This window comes from Scomber scombrus, chromosome 23 (assembly GCF_963691925.1).
Source record: "Scomber scombrus chromosome 23, fScoSco1.1, whole genome shotgun sequence".
Lineage (NCBI taxonomy): Eukaryota > Metazoa > Chordata > Actinopteri > Scombriformes > Scombridae > Scomber > Scomber scombrus.
Window position 1 is genome coordinate 18,740,962 of NC_084992.1, and position 16,650 is coordinate 18,757,611.

Consider the following 16,650-nt stretch of genomic DNA (forward strand, 5'->3'; position numbering starts at 1 on the left):
ATACAAATTAAGTGCACTAGATTGCCCCGGTCCTCCTACCCCAGGCTTTCAGTGTAGACACCTGAGATCAACCTCTCCCTGCTCCTCTCCTCATCTCCTACTGCTGACTGGCTGACTGAAATCTCATTAGCAGGTAGAAATTGATAGTTCACTAACTAGAACAACAAGCTTAATGATCCACACGGTGACGTTAGAAAAAGAATAAGAGGGCAAATAAGCGATAAAAAATGATCGTTTTTGGTGTATGTGTGTGTGTGTGTGTCGCCCCCAACTAGATGCCGTACAGACTTTGTAGTTTTCATTCTCTAGTAAACTGCTCCGCGACATAGCCAGTGACGCTATGTGCGTCAGTTATAACCATCCGTGTAAAACACAAGCAGAGCAGGTCATATAAACGAGTGAAATGAATTAAACAAAGCTTCGATTGATGAATAACTGCCTTGATCCTTTTTTGTAATCAAATTATTTGAATAATTCGAGTAATCGTTTCAGCCCTACACAGAATCTACATCTTTAAAACCAGACTTGGCCAACTTTTCCTCTAACAGACATAATAATTATAAATATGATATTATTTAATGTTTGGAAATCCAACATAGACCTCTACTGTTGTCCAAAAACTATTAAAATTGCATCAATAAGCCACTAAATTGCAGTTTATTATGAGTCAGTCTTACCTTCACCATCCTGCTACTGTAAATACCACCAGCATAACATAGATTAATGTTGTGTTACGCTTCTTAAAAGAACGACATCTTCAAGGTGCAACACATTTATTGTGGTTGTTCATATGAGGTCCTGTGCAGAAATGCATATACAACACATCAGTGATGGTTAAATATTTTCGCAGCACACTGGTTGTCATAACCTCTGACTTCTTCTGTCATTAAAATACTGAAATCTTACATATAATTGGCACTGAACTAATATGTTCACTATGTCATATGCACAGAAATTGAAACTGTATAAAGCATTTATATGGCACCTGAAACTGTAAACAACATTTATATCCCATATTCGCATAAGGGAATTTCAACACACTTCAAATATGCTGTCAAGTTAACAAAACACAACATAACATAGACGAACCTGACATCACATTTCCTCCTAATAAAGCAGTGACACCTACAGCATAACATAACACTACAGGTCTTACTTGGCTGTCTAACTGACCCAATGTATTGTGTTTTTAACACTGAATAGAAATATTATCAAAATAATATCAAAATTGCTCAACAGACGAGCTGCTAGAGTTTAACATTAGCACTTAGCACTGTACAGAAATCAACTGAGACGGCTATTTACAGTCACGGACGTTAACAGCTAGCATGCTAACATTAGCGTTGGTTGCCGATCTTTCATTCAAAGTAAACACACAACTTCCGCCCCCAAACATTAATATTTCCCCTTTCTCTCACATCACAACACTGTCTTAGACAATGTATCAATTATTTCTGTCATCCAACAATACATACCAATTGTAGATATATGCTATGAATTGGCCACTGCTAAAATATCAGATAAGGGGATTAATTACTTTGTTGTTTGTTTCATATAAATATGTGGTCCTATGTGTAACAATTTGAAAGCAGTAAGCTTGTTGTGTAATAAGAATGCATGAAGACAGTTTACCCTGAAGTGTAATTAAATAGGTAGATTCTTGATGTTGACACGTCCCACTTGCATAGGTTAAAGGTTTATTATTAACAGGAGAGCGGGGTCAAACATTCAGTCAGAGCCCTGACCATCCTTTGTTAAACGATGCAGAACTAACCATAAAACCCCCACAGGAGGTCTGGTGATTGTGTAGTTTCAGAAGAAGGGGGTCACATGGAAGTCACTATTGCGCCTGTTTAAGGAGGTCACAGGAAGGTCACATATCCTGGACTGTGAGAAGATGGAGGATGGAGTCAGATCAACAGCCAATCAGGAGACGACCACACCTCACACATTGCATCAAGATTCTGTATTTTTGTATAAAATGGGTCAGGGAAAGGATAGGAGTCGGACTTCATGAACTGACACACACTGTTGTTCATCAGGGACAGGAAGATCTCGACCCAGAGCTCTGTATGTTTTATTCATTTACTGCTAAATAAAATAGCCTGTGAGACCGCTCATCTTCTCCTATCCTTTCATTTAACGAACACACAGACTGAGCTAACACATAGCGTATGATTTAGCAAGTAGAATTAGCTCAAGTCGAAACACTGTGCAGAAATACATATACAACACATCACTGACGGTTCAATATTTTCGCGGCACACTGGTTGTCATAACCTCTGACCTCTGACTTCTTCTGTGCCCGGAAGAACAGTCACTGCATGTGAGATGCTACACTCGAGAGCGCCCGCGCCCTCTTGCGGCCATTCTACTGTAATTGCAAAGACTTAGTTTTAACTGACTGCCACAGGAAGAGATTGATAAATAATCATGTTGTTTAAGTGATTTGAGTTTTAAAATGGGGGTACAATGTTTACATGGGGTATTTTGTGTCAATGTTTTGCTATTTTGTGTCAGTGTCTTCAATGTTACTCTAAACAGTATGTAGAAAACCTAAAACTTTATTAACCAGTCTGGAAAACCAATAAGGGCCAAAGTTGCAGCTGAAAATATCCCTCATATAACCAACATTGTTGCTTTGTGGTTAGGAAACATTGTCGACAACTTGAACCTGTGAAATGTTTGCCTGTGAAAACATTACAATTAACACCATCTCCATATTGTTCATGGTATTACAGAACCACCAGTAGTTTAACTTGTTTTAGACCTAAGTGTACTTGAACAGTGAACATCAAGTCTGCATTATTGTTTGTCAAAGTCACATAATTTTTACAAGAAAATGCAAAATATCAAAACTGAAACTGAAACCAAACCACACAAGGTTAAAATTGAATGTCAACCTTCTGTTTTTTCATTATTGTCTATCACTTTGATCCAGACTAAAATATCACTATTTTTTTGTCGAAAAGTTATAACTATGTATACAGTGCTTATCAGTAAATTATGTCAAAATGCTAACACGCTAAACTAACATTGTAAAAACAGTAAACATTATCTGCTACACATTTGTAAAGCTGCTGTTAGAGTTAGTTTGTGCTACAGTAAACGGCAACAAGCTAACTACTTAGCCAGTGCTAAATGGCAAAACACTAACTAGTTAGCCAGTGTTAAACAGCAAAACACTAACTAATTAGTCAGTGCTAAAAGGAACTTTAAAGTTCTGATTAAAGATTTTAATTCTGGTTGATTAAGCATTACCCATGCTTACTGATATAAAGAGCAAGTTTAGTTTAATACTACGGGTCCATGAATTCTGGGGGCAACAAACACTCCTTCAGCTTCTACTTAGTCAGAAATACAAATTAGGAGCAACTGATCTATTTGTTAGCAGAGCTGCCAAATTTTCTTTTCCCCATCAAGCCATGAGAAGTCGTGATGTGATTTAATGCTTTTACTTTTCTATATAACAGCAGGGAACAATGAATATAAAGAATTACCTCGCTAAGTAGGTGTGCAGCCGCCTGCCTGCACCTCTTAATACAACTCACTATTGTTGCTCCTTCTTTTTCCACTACAATATTTACAACTTATGTGTTGCAGATGCAGTTTTGATAAACAACCAATGTCAGGTTAACCCTGATGACAAATACATTATGTTTCCTGTGACTGCAGAACATTTAATAAACCACAAATCTTTTGGCTAACTTAAAACTTGTTAGTTAGTTAGTTAGTTAGTTAGTTAGTTAGTTAGTTAGTAGGATGAACAATAAACAGACTGATTTCAATTAAATCAAATTACAAACGCTGGATTACAAACTGCATTGTTTTCTATGAATCCTTCGTAAGTAAGGACGCCACCTCGATCCAGTACGGGACCAGATAAGATAAACTGAATAGTAGTAGTAATACCTGGTGTATTACTACTACTATAGCAGAGCAGAGGAGAACAACACAACCTGAAATTCAGTGGCATTGAATGCAAAGCCAATAAACTAATGGAACACTATTGACCACAAGGAATGGAGGACCCCGCCAGTAGCAATGAAAACGACTTTAATGTGAGGTAATTATTAAGACTGCAAATACAATTGAACAACTATGCAAAAATGTCAACTATAGCTAAAATGGTGTTCAATTTCATGAAAATATTAAGGATTATAACTTTTAGGGATTAGGTTAATAAGGTTAATAAGTACTAACTAATAGCCCACGTCACTGAGCCACCTATTGGACAACAAGCATTTCCAAGCAACAGAAGCCTTTTATCCTTATATTCATATTTTGTTAGTCTTGTTTGTACTTTTAAAGAAACATGAACTAAACATGTTTAGTGAATATTGTCCATTAGTGAGATCAATGTTGTGTTACATGAGTGAGGATGTGGTCATTTATATTTAATTGTTTTATAACCAAGTAAAGGAGCCATTTTTCATATGCCTCTCACCAAGTGTGTCTTTTCAAAGCCCAACTTTGGTTGTATAGTTGACAGTGAACATGTGATCAAGTTTCCCTTAATAGGACATAGAGTCACATCTGGTTGGCCAATCAAAAACAGTCCTCTCTGTGAGGAGTAAAGAAAAGATCAAGATTCCTCTCACTCAAGCCATTTGAACACGATGACATCTCCAAAGTTGGTTTGCTATCTGACATGTCTGTTCTTGGGGAAAATAGGTGAGTTTTGTTTTATGAATCCAGTTTGTGTCATTTAAAATGTATGGTCACTCCTTTATCTACGTGTTTTTAATGTGAATTTGCTTTGTCTTTTCTTTTTACTTCAGCTCAGATGACTGATCTGAAATTCTCCTCATCTGTCCGTCAAGACAAAGGTTTTCTGTCTGTTAATACCGGGGACAGCTTGACGTTGCAATGTTTCTATGAAGGTGATGTTGCAGCAAGGTTTTACTGGTATAAGCAAACTCCAGGACAGATCCCAAGGCTCATCTCTACCTTTTACAAGTATGAAAGAAATGGTACTTTTCATAATGAATTGAAGAACAGTCCACGTTTCACATTGGATACTGAAACTGGTAGAAATCACTTGAAGATCACAGATTTGCAGATTTCAGACTCAGCTATTTACTTCTGTGCCAGCAGCTATTCATACAAGTTTGAATTTGCAGAGGGCATAACAGTCAATGTTAAGGGTTCAGGTTTAAACATCCAAGCTTTGGTGCATCAGTCGGCATCTGAGAGCATCCAGCCAGGAGGCTCTGTGACTCTGAACTGTACAGTACACACTGGGACCTGTGATGATGGAGAATACAGTGTTTACTGGTTCAAAAACTCTGAAGAATCTCATCCAGGACTCATTTACACACATGGAGGCAGGAATGATCAGTGTGAGAGGAACACCAACACACAAACACACACGTGTGTCTACAACTTACCGATGAAGAGTCTGAATCTTTCTCATGCTGGGACCTACTACTGTGCTGTCACCTCATGTGGACAGATACTGTTTGGAGACGGGACCAAGCTGGACGTTGAGCGTAAGTAACTTTTTCTAACAGAGGTTGTCTTTTTTTTGTCTCTTTTTTATAAGTGTGTAACTCCATATTTAAACTCAAAATAACAGCTAAAAGTTTTCTAATTTCTGGTGTCTGACTCTCTGCAGATGAGGTGGACTCTCTTGTCTTGGTGTATTTCTTGAGTGGAGCTTTAGCGTTCACCACCATCCTGGTTGTTTTACTGGCTTTGTCAGTTTGTGTTATCTTTAAAAGAAACAGCTGCCAGTGCAAAGGTATGATATGCTATTCTTTGCAGTTGACAGTGTGTCACTGAACTTGGCATTATAGTAAGCTCACTTTTCAATCTTTCACAGAGTCTAATGCGAGATTTTCAGCTTCCTCAGCAACAAATGCAAAGGTATGGTGGGGTTTTTTCCTTTCTAATTTTAGATAAATTATTATATTACAATTCAAACATTTTTTTGTGAAGCATTTTTGGGAATTTATTTGTATTTCTCTCATGCATTGTGTTATTGTTTTATATTTTATGATCAGGGTCACCAAAATGAAGAAAACATCCATTACGCAGCTTTAAAGGAACACAAGGTCAACAGATCTAGAAAACAGAAGAACAGCACCGACACTGAATGTGTTTACTCAAGTGTAAAGCAGTAGAGCGGTACATGTTTTATATGTGTTGTAATGTACTAAGATATATCTTTTATAGTGTTTCTAACAAACCCATAACAATGCTGAGATCATTTTCTAATGACCCATAGGAGGAAGCAGCATGAAGTGTTACACTTCTATTTTAAAAACGTTCCATAATTCTCAGAGTTTTGCTGACTCAACCAGTTATTTTTGAAGCTGTACAGTCACTGAGCACTTTATTAGGAACACCTGTGCAAGCTAATGCTCTGCCATAAAGTCTATCGGGTCTGTTGTCCTGGGCCCTGGGTCATGGGGGGAAACCAGAGCTGGGCCCTCTAATGGTTAAATCATCTGCTTGAATAATTTGTCAAAATAGGCCTATTCAAAGTATTTACGTCAAATAAAAGCTGTTAAATATTATCTTTCTAATTTTCCCTGACATACTGATCGAAAACATTTTCAGTTTCCCTCGACGAAAAAATGCTTTGGCCTGTCACACCACAGGTAAGGTGCCCCATCAAAACAGCCAGTCGGCAAAAGTCAGTTGCGCAGAGAAGAAAGTTGAAAAAGAGAAGATAATAATAGAGGTGTAAGGGACTTCATGGACAGATATTTAAAAAGACGTGAAGTGGCCGCTGACATAAATGTAGAGCTAGGTAAGACAATTAAACACACAGCGCAACCATTAAGGTTACCAGCCTTCCACCTAGCTTTCATTTTAACATCCATTAGTTTGTATAAAAGCCTGACAAAAAACATCCTCTCTGTTGAGTCTGGTAGCTGTGTTAGAGATGAGGGGAGACAGAGAGCAAAGATAATCTTGTCCTGGGCACAGGCAACACAGTCAGCTAGCCTGAAAGTGTGTCTACACTGGTGGCATTCAGGCACAGTGTCACCCAGATATAAGACCCAGCCTTATGTAGGTTAGTGGGCTGGAAAAAATATAAGTAACATTTATCAGTATAATGCACTCCAGTATACCAACGCTAACCACTATGACCTCAATAATAAACATTACTTAAAATTAAGAGAATGCCAACTAAACTGAAAATGTAAAAGCTTTATCAAAGTAGAATGTATGGCAGACCTGATGTATTGGATTGCATTAGATCGCACAGCTGTTATAAATAAAGTGCTCGGTGAGTGAACATGTAAAGTCATGGCAGAAATAGATTAGTAGTTGCAGAACATGTGCACATCAAGGACCGTCTGCACTTTTTGTCTTTGTGTATGTGTGGTTTCGAGCAGGATGCCTCTGCAGTGAAAGCCAACTGATTTTATCATAGATCAGACACTTCTAATATGGTCAACTCAAACTCAATAGTTGAAAAAAAAAGAAAATATAGTATGTAAAAAATCTCATTAAATGACACTTGGAACGTGTGATTGGCATGTTATACTTTTAATGTATTTAACAGGTAGTCACTAAATTATGATGCTTGCATGTTAGTTAACTTGACATAATTATGATCAACTGAACTCCATTGTACCGCATGTTGCTGTTAATGTCACCTCAAGACTATAAAAGTTGGACAAAACACATTAAATGGACGCTTTCATGTTTGAAACAAAAAAAAATTAACCACAACTTTAAAGTGAGTGCAGCCAATCCGTGAGAATACAGGGTGTGAGGATGTCTGTGGTTCTTTATTTTTTACTCAACGTGTGATTTTTTTTTTTTTTCAAGAGTTGGCCTTTGCAGTATAAGCGGCAGTGAGCATGTGATCAGACATTAGGTGACACCTTGTGTTTGGCCAGTCTTGTGTCTGAAGACAGGAACGATAGTCCAGATTATTTTCAATACTTGCATTTGAAACAATGGCATCTCCAAAGGTTGTTTTTTGTCTGATGTGTTTGTCCTTAGGGAAAATAGGTGAGTTCCTTTTTTGTGTATTTTTTAGTCACTTCTCATTTAATTGTTCCTTATCATTACAGTCTCTGCTGTGATACTCTTTATAAAATTAAACTAAATGTGCCTTTGCTTTGTTTTTCATTTTACTTCAGCTCAGATGACTGATCTGAAATTCTCCTCATCTGTTCGCCAAGAGAAAGGTTTTGTGTCTGTTAATACCGGGGACAGCTTGACGTTGCAATGTTTCTATGAAGGTGATGTTGCAAGGCTTTACTGGTATAAGCAGACACTAGGGCAGAAACCAAGGCTAGTCTCCACCTTCTATAAGTACGAAAGAAATGGCATTTTCCATGATGAATTTAAGAACAATCCACGCTTCACACTAGATACTAGCCTCAATAAAAATCAGTTGAAGATCACAGATTTGCAGATTTCAGACTCAGCTACTTACTACTGCGCAAGTAGCTACACATTTATTTTAGAATTTGAGGAGGGAATGATTGTCAGTGTAAAGGGTTCAGGTTTTGACATCCAAGCTTTGGTCCATCAGTCGGCATCTGAGAGCATCCAGTCAGGAGGTTCTGTGACTCTGAACTGTACAGTACACACTGGGACCTGTGATGATGGAGAACACAGTGTTTACTGGTTCAAAAACTCTGAAGAATCTCATCCAGGACTCATTTACACACATGGAGGCAGGAATAATCAAACACCCACCTGTGTCTACAACTTGCCGATGAAGAGTCTGAATCTTTCTCATGCTGGGACCTACTACTGTGCTGTCGCCTTATGTGGACACATACTGTTTGGAGATGGGACCAAGTTGGTCGTTGAGCGTAAGTAACTTTTTCTAACAGAGGTTGTCTCTTTTTGTGTGTAACTCCATATTTAAACTCAAAATAACAGCTGTTTGGAAACGGGCCAAGCTGGATGTTGGTGGTAAGTAACTTTCTAACTAGAGATTTGTGATGATTACCTCCTACTCAAACTTAAGAAAAACAAGCTAACAGCTTTAAATGTCTCTTGGCTTTCTACAGGTGAGGTGGATTATTTTGTCTTGGGGAATTTCTGGCGCGGGGCTTTCGCCGTCACCACCATCCTGGTTGGTGTACTGGGTATCTTAGTATGTGTGATGAACAAGAGAAACCTCTCTCCTTGTGATGGTAATTGCTGCTGTTTTTAGTTAATGTGTATTCACTCAACATGACACAATATTAAGAAGGTTTACATTCTGTTTTTCAGATGCTCATAGAATAATTTCAGCTGCCTCAAAAAGAAATGCAAAGGTACTGTCTTTTTAGACTACTGCATTAATACAGCTGTAGCACAGCACCTTTTTCTGTGTGTAAATGGTCGTGTATCACATTGTCTTGTACTGTTTCTCATGTAATGTACAGGATTACCAATGTGGAGATAACCTCCATTACTTTGCTTTGATGGAGATCAAGATCAACAAAGCAAGAAGACAGACAGACGACACCTGGAGTGAATGTGTGTACTTTAGTGTAAAACAGTAGAGCTGAACATGTTCTATCTTTGTGTTTAATCAGACAAGATCTCATTAGTGTCTTTTTAAGAGTAATTTTGCTTTCCCTAAAACATAAACAGCTTTGTAATTATTGATTTTCATTGTGATCAATGTAAAGTTTTACCTTGCAATAAACTCATTACACAAGAATACACAAATTGGAATGGTCATACTATCTCTGTGAAAATAGATTGCAACACACTATGGTTTGTAGTGTTTTTGGTTAATAAGTTTCCACAACTGGAAAGTAAATGCTGAAGCAAAATTCACAGTGTAAATGACATACAGAAACAGACCAGATTCATCAGTGCTTGTACCAAACATGGTGATTTACAGCTCTTCATATAAGCAGCCCAGTGGTTTCCTGGCGAGGGGGCCTTACAGAAATGTTGTTCACAGAAATGGTCTGGGAGGAAGTGACATTTGCCTCAGATAAAAGGTAACCTGGGCTGTTCTGGGTCAGAAAGACACCACAAAATGATTGTTGGGTTTTGATCACAACATTTTTTAAGAAGTCAGATGTGGCATTAATAGAGAGGAGATAGAAATAGAGGACTAAGCCTTTTTGTGAATTTTAATCCTCAATGATTTAATTTTTAAGTGAATGTGTCGACTTCAGTCTAAATCAGTAGGTGGGCAGGTTTCATCTCTTTTTCTCTCAACAGGACACTGACCCTATTAGTGTAGCTTTCAACATACTTGTGCTTTTTCCTCTACTAATTTTGTAAACATTTCATCTCATGATCATTGTTAAGCCTTAACTAGCAAATAAACCCATTAAACAAGCTTTTTCAAGCTTTGCTACTGTAGTGATTTCTTGGCAGCAAAATGAGCACTTCAATTATTTACCATCCGCAAAGTTCTCATGGAAACAGAGAACACACACCTCACTGCTTTAGTAAACACACTGGCCGTTGCAGGTTGTAGCAAGGGTGTTGCTGTCAGCCAGAAACTCAGGGCTGCCAGTATCTTTTCATAGCTCTCATGTGGTCGACAGTGAAACAATGCTATCTTTGTAAGTTATGGTCCTGTGTGTGTGCGTGTATGTGTATGTGTATGTGTGTGTGTGTGTGTGTGTGTGTGTGTGTGTGTGCGTGTGTGTGCGTGTGTGTGCGTGTGTGTGCGTGTGTGTGTGTGTGTGTGTGTGTGTGTGTTTTTTCAAGCAGAATGTCTGCACAGCAAGGCCCAACATCAACAGATCACAAAAAATTAAATTCTTTGCAACCTTTTCAAGCTCAAACTTACACAATTGGTTTAAATGTAATAATGCTATGTGTCTGCAATATTGCTTTATCTCAGACAGGACACTTGCAGTTAGTAATAATGCATATACGCACTAGCTAAGAGTAGTATTTTCTGACAGCGGCTGTTGCTGTTATGGCTTTGAAGTCAACTGCAGGACTTCAGTGTATGGGTGTGTTTGTGCGCACCCAGTAACCACAAATGTTATCCGCTAGTGTTGTAAGAACAACATGAACTGACCAGACAGAGGGACAGTTCCTAGAAAAACAGTGTGTGTTTTTGGTTTTATGATATAACTGTTTCTGCTCCACTCATTGAACATGCTCTGTGGTTTTTATATGAGAGGGCCTCTGAAAGGTCTGGGAGGAAGTGACTTTTCTTTGCAGCATAGTCAAACTTAGAAACACTTTGGTTTACTAAAGCACAACAGAGGCCAACAAGCTTGATACAAGGAGATAGTGATAGGAAATCAGGTGTTGTATAAATAGAGCTTTAACTGTAGTAACAAACTAAGGTTGGTCTAACCCGGCCAAGACCAATAAACAAACACTTAAGGTGTACTGATGTACTAACGTACTGATAAACCATTTTTAAACACAATAGGAGGATACACTATCAAAATGTTCTTTTCTTAGTGAATGGCTTCATGCTCGTGATTTGGCATGGAGGAGTGGAGGTTGTCAGTAAAGTCAGATGCAGCTCTGTCAGAATTCATCCCTTTCCCCTTCAAGGGCTGACTTAGCTGCCAGGTGCCTCTCATTATTATTAACCCTAACCAATTTTAGAGGAGAAACTGGCACAGGAGTAGTCTCCTCCTACTCACAATGTATTTTCATGATTAATTTAAGCAGCTAGCTAGGAGAATATTGGCATCTCTATGCCATGTACAGTCTGTTCACTGAGTAAAAGAGGAGGAGTGGCTCACTGCTCACAATCTGCAATTTGTGAAATGCACTGCCACTCCAAACATGTGACTTATACTCATTATCATATGATAAACAAGCAGCAAGAAACACGAAATATGGTCTCATTTGAAATTGAAACAGTATTCATTTACTGCTATGATCCAGCATAAAAAGAAAGCCTTCTGATTAGGTGGGCCTGAGTGGCACACCAGCCTTCTTTACCTCTAATGGAGTCTTGTCATGTACATAGTTTAATGTTTTGAGGTTTTGAGATGTCTGTCTCTGAGTTTAGTGGACTGCACTTTTTGTTCAACTAAAATTAGCCTTGCTTCCCTGCATTTGTACCACATACCCACATTTTATTTGTTACCCTTTGAATGTGGAAAGCCTTTTATTTTGAGGACTTTATTTGTGACTCATGACCTCTGAGCAATCCGTTTGATATTTCAACCAAAATCTAGGTCTCCCATTCTTCTGGAAAGTATGCATTTACAGTGAAGTGTTGTTTCCATTCTGCCAACCTCACTGTGGTTTTCCAGTGTGTTGCCATTTAAGGTTAATGAGTTCACGACTCTTATTATCTGTATAAAGAGAGCTAGTTTAGAGACAGTGTGACAACAAATCTTCAAACCATTCTGCAGACAGTGATTGTGATGTCACAACAGGCCATGATGAGGGGGCTTTTTTCTTCTTCTTTTTTTTTGCTTCACTGCGAACTAGCCAATCATGCTCGGCAAAGTTGACAATGATGAGCCAATCACACCTGACAGTTGCGGCGGAATGTAGGACAAGTCAGTGTTGATAAATGGGGTAAGTCTGCTGTTCCTTCAGTAGTTCAGAACTGCTGACGCTGACAGGATGATGGTGCACACTCTAAATGTTTTCCTGCTCTGCTCTTTGTGTAAGTAACAAAAATCCACTTGTGGAATCTTTTAATCCGAGTCTTCACACACAAAGCTGATGATATCCTGTCTGTTGTTTATAGGTGCGGCACAGGATATTGAAATCACTCAGCCTGTTTCTTTCCAGTCAGTGAAGCCTGGAGACTCAGCTACTATCAAATGTCACATAAAGAGTGACATGCATAAAAGAGTGTGGTACAAATTGACTACAGGGAAGACACTGCAGCTTGTGACAGCGTTTGATTCTCACTATGTGCATAATGTCTTTGCTGATGAATTTCGACAACGTTATTCAGTCAAATTTAACAGCACCAGCAGTCATCTGGACATATCTGCAACAACGTGGGAAGATGTTGGCACATACTACTGTGGAGTGATGAAGTTAAATGACATTCAGTTTGGACCAGGAACCTTTCTGATGCTAAAAGGTATTAATTCTCTGTTGTTTTTGACAGAAGCAGTGATAAATTCAGCTGAATGTGAACATAATGCAAATAATCTCAGTTGATTTCTTTCTTAAGGTGCAAAGATGATCAGTGACCGTGTCGTCCAGAAGCCAGCGTCTCAATCAGTGCAGCCAGGACGCTCTGTGACTCTCAGCTGTTCTGTTAACACTGTCCGCTGTCCAGCAGAACACACTCATGTCCTGTGGCTGAAAAACTCTGATAATTCTGATCCAGAGATGATTTACTCCTCCATAAATAAAAACGACCCCTGCAAGAGGACTGAGACTGGCTCTGGAGAAGCTACCTGTGTGTACCATCTTGTCATGAGGAACTTCAGCTCTGATGATGCTGGAACCTACTACTGTGCTGTGACGTCATGTGGAGAAGTACTGCTCGGAAAAGGAACCAAGATTAAAATGAACAGTAAGAAAGTTTTTCAGTCACAGATGTGTGCAGTTGATCAAGCTTTGAGCCTCACAGACAAATTTACTGACTATGTATCCAGACGAGAATCTCAATATTGAGCATTTTTGCAAAACTACGTTCAATGCCTATGCTTATTTTTTCATTGTCTAACTCCAAAATGTAGCTTTCTATGATATCTGTGCATGGCAATTATAGTCTCGTTAACACCAGAGAAAGATTGTGGTTACGGCAAATAAACCACTGTTACATTTTGGTCAGGGATATGCAGCTAAAACACGTGGTTATGGTGAGGAAGAGGTTGTGGTTTCAGTTAATATAAAAAGAAAACCGTTAAATGTTGGTGTGAACAATCCACTCGCATGATAGTCAGACCACCAAATCTTTGCTTCCTTCCCTGCTATATAAAGGGCAAACTACTTCCTGTACTGTTACTGAAAGCTGGCACTGAGGGTAAATCATCAGCTGCTGAATCATCCAATATCATTTTTTGTGCTTAATTTGGGGTAAACCAACCATTTAAATCATGTACTGCACAACCGGCCAACACTGGAATGTATTCTGTCCTCATTCGGTCCGATCAGTTGGGATGTCCATGTAAGAGAATACATATGTGTCTTTGTCAAATAATGGATAATGCATTGGCAAAGTTATTTGTATATAAAAATCTAAATTAAGGACTGTTTTTTTTATCATGTGTTAAAAGGAGACACCAACATCACCAAACCAGCTGTACTGAGTCCAGCTGTTATTGCGCTGTTTCTGTCAAACATCAGTCTTGGGATTGTGACTCTTATTCTTACATGGGTGCTTTGCAGAAGTCGGAGGAAAGTTCCTGCAGGTATTTAAAATGATGCATTGTATTGATCAGCTAAATATCTGCAGTGGAATCAGATTTGCATTTTTATATTCTGCTGTAACTGGAACTGACTGTAAGTTATCTTTGTTTTTTTAGAAGTGAATGATGGAGCTTCTGAAGGCAATCAGGTAAGAGCACTAACAGATGATAGTTGTATATAATCTTTCAGTTTCATTTGCACTACATCTTTCTGGGTTTAATTATTTGAAAATTATGTTTCAACAGACTAGTGAAGCAGTCGTCTATGCATCGGTGGGTTCGGCACCAAGAAGCCTCTCCTCAAGACAAGCTACAGTGAAATACAGTGGAGACTCTGTAGTTTACTCTGACATCAGGCACTGTCAACAGAACCAAGAAGTTTCATCCGGGGAACGCGGCCAAACTACGGAATGAAGACTGACGAAAGACTTGGTGTTATAGCAGATCATTCCCCAAGTGACTTTTTATATACGTTTAAAATATGACCGAAGAGCTCTTCATTGTGTCCTGTGTGACATATGAACAGGTCAGTACTCCATGAGAAAATAGTTCAAAAGTGTATTTAAAAAATGAGAACTTTAATAGGCAAAGTGCCAGTTATGGTCACATTTACCAACCCAGCTGATGTGCGTTGGATTGGAAATATCTAGCACTGATTCATGCAGTTTACACAAGACAAAGCAATACTGACTTTCAGGGCTGCAACGAATGATTATTTGAATTATAGATTAATCTGCAGATTATTTTCTTTATTTATTGATTGTAAATGTCAGATATTGTAAAACCAAAAGTGGAAAAACCTGACGGCCAAGGTGGCATCTTCAGATCTGGGTCCTTAACCCCAAATGATTCAATTTTGACAGAAGAGCAAACGACAACAAAAATCATCAATACATTAATTATTGAATCATTTCAAGGCCAAGTAGTGGGCCATTACACTTTGCTTAAGATGTTAACACTGTTCAATAACAATTATATGATTTTGATTACAATTGGGCCATTTTCTTGTGACCGAATCACTGACAAAACTATGAGGCCAGATTGGAAGCCAAACTGCCAGGTTGGTTGTCAGCTCAGTGGGGATGATTGTTGCTGAGTGTTGGTGCCAGTTGTGTTCTGGCACAGCTGGAAAATTCAATGTGGCCCAACATGGGTGGCAGATTTGGATATGATCTGAGAACTGGGTGCAGTTCAGTGCAGCAAGGATTACTCAATGAATCGTTCAACGGAAAATTAATTAATAGCTATTCTGATAATTGATTAGTTGATTTTCAATTTTCAAAGGAAGAACCTCCTTGGTTGCTGCCTCTTCTCAAATGTAAGGACTTTAAGGTTTTTTTCATACATTACTTACATACATATCTTTGGAATTTGGATTCTTGATTGGACAAAACAAGGCAGTTGAAGATGTCAGTTTGAGCTCTAAGAAATTACAACAGACATTTCCATTATTTCTTACATAATTAATCGAGAAAATAATCATCAGACTAATAAATAATGAAAAGTGTTAACCTTCCAGTGTAAGTGTTGGCTGCAGCCCTGGTGCAGTTATTAGTATGACTCCGGTGACTGCTGCATTAAGGCCACAGACATGCTCCACACAAGTATACCAACTAGCGGCTACACTGAGACTACAGCTTGTGCATTTGTTTCGTTGAGAATTTTCACACCAGCATACAACAGTACGTGAAATTAGTCATCACTGTAGTTCAAAACTTGTGCGTTCATGTACTTGCTTGGACAAGATTTCAGGTCTACGGCTATAGTTGTGTCAACTAATTTTAGCTAATACAACTCGGTGAATGTAATCACAAAAGTCAGTTTAAGACAGAATGAAACAAAATTACATTAAAAAATTGTGTCTTTAAAAAACAGTGTACTCAGAACAATCCATGGATCATGCTATGAGTAGTTGTCAGGGGTTCTATTTACTTGGTATAAAGTAGTTCCAAGAAATACTCATCCAATCAAAAGTAATTCAGGCCCTTTAATGTTCAGCAGCAGGCAAAACTAAATAAAAGTTAATGATTACGACAGCAGGACAAAGGTTTGTGGTCATGCATGATTAACATTATTAGACAATTTTAACAAATACAAGTAATGTGAGAAGTCAGTGAAAGAGTCACATTGCTTGTCCACAAAAAAAAAAAAAAAGCATTCAGTACACAGCTTCTCTCTTTGTTTCCACTAGAAGCTGTAAGCTTTGCAAAAAAATGTGTGACAGACAAAGTACAATGCAAACTAACCAATGGCAAACTACACTGTGTTAAAGGAAGCTGTGATGTACAGCATTAGAAACAGACACGGTACACAAAGCATGCTGAAAAATCCCCTCTGATCTATTAATACCTTCTTCTGACCAGAAACATAAGCGCAGGGTGCTGCTTTCGAACTAGCCAGCTCTCAGCATATC

At 38.4% G+C, this 16,650-nt stretch overlaps 3 protein-coding genes across 3 annotated transcripts; all 3 read left to right on the forward strand.

Annotated features, from left to right (window-relative positions):
- Window positions 1-4,619: 4,619 nt before the first annotated feature.
- On the forward strand, window positions 4,620-6,125 carry LOC134005458 (immunoglobulin kappa light chain-like). Its single transcript, XM_062444361.1, has 5 exons — window positions 4,620-4,674; window positions 4,782-5,492; window positions 5,618-5,743; window positions 5,825-5,868; window positions 6,006-6,125. The coding sequence occupies exons 1-5, from the start codon at window positions 4,620-4,622 to the stop codon at window positions 6,123-6,125; spliced, it is 1,056 nt and encodes a 351-aa protein (XP_062300345.1).
- A 1,794-nt stretch (window positions 6,126-7,919) lies between these two features.
- LOC134005457 (uncharacterized) lies at window positions 7,920-9,532 on the forward strand. Its single transcript, XM_062444360.1, has 5 exons — window positions 7,920-7,974; window positions 8,106-8,789; window positions 8,991-9,116; window positions 9,196-9,239; window positions 9,351-9,532. The coding sequence occupies exons 1-5, from the start codon at window positions 7,920-7,922 to the stop codon at window positions 9,468-9,470; spliced, it is 1,029 nt and encodes a 342-aa protein (XP_062300344.1). The 3' UTR covers window positions 9,471-9,532.
- A 2,954-nt stretch (window positions 9,533-12,486) lies between these two features.
- LOC134005574 (immunoglobulin kappa light chain-like) lies at window positions 12,487-14,651 on the forward strand. Its single transcript, XM_062444498.1, has 6 exons — window positions 12,487-12,529; window positions 12,614-12,958; window positions 13,052-13,399; window positions 14,109-14,240; window positions 14,355-14,386; window positions 14,484-14,651. Exons 1-6 carry the CDS (start codon window positions 12,487-12,489, stop codon window positions 14,649-14,651), a joined length of 1,068 nt encoding a protein of 355 aa, XP_062300482.1.
- Window positions 14,652-16,650: the final 1,999 nt, after the last annotated feature.

Bases quoted from the DNA above. Each gene is read 5' to 3' on its own strand.
- LOC134005458 (XM_062444361.1), top strand. From the start codon at position 4,620: ATGACATCTCCAAAGTTGGTTTGCTATCTGACATGTCTGTTCTTGGGG. The intron at 4,675-4,781 runs GTGAGTTTTGTT...TTTTTACTTCAG, and splicing joins TCTGTTCTTGGGGAAAATAG to CTCAGATGACTGATCTGAAA. The intron at 5,869-6,005 runs GTATGGTGGGGT...TTTTATGATCAG, and splicing joins CCTCAGCAACAAATGCAAAG to GGTCACCAAAATGAAGAAAA.
- LOC134005457 (XM_062444360.1), top strand. From the start codon at position 7,920: ATGGCATCTCCAAAGGTTGTTTTTTGTCTGATGTGTTTGTCCTTAGGG. The intron at 7,975-8,105 runs GTGAGTTCCTTT...ATTTTACTTCAG, and splicing joins TTTGTCCTTAGGGAAAATAG to CTCAGATGACTGATCTGAAA. The intron at 9,240-9,350 runs GTACTGTCTTTT...TGTAATGTACAG, and splicing joins CCTCAAAAAGAAATGCAAAG to GATTACCAATGTGGAGATAA.
- LOC134005574 (XM_062444498.1), top strand. From the start codon at position 12,487: ATGATGGTGCACACTCTAAATGTTTTCCTGCTCTGCTCTTTGT. The intron at 13,400-14,108 runs GTAAGAAAGTTT...TGTTAAAAGGAG, and splicing joins AACCAAGATTAAAATGAACA to ACACCAACATCACCAAACCA. The intron at 14,241-14,354 runs GTATTTAAAATG...TTGTTTTTTTAG, and splicing joins TCGGAGGAAAGTTCCTGCAG to AAGTGAATGATGGAGCTTCT.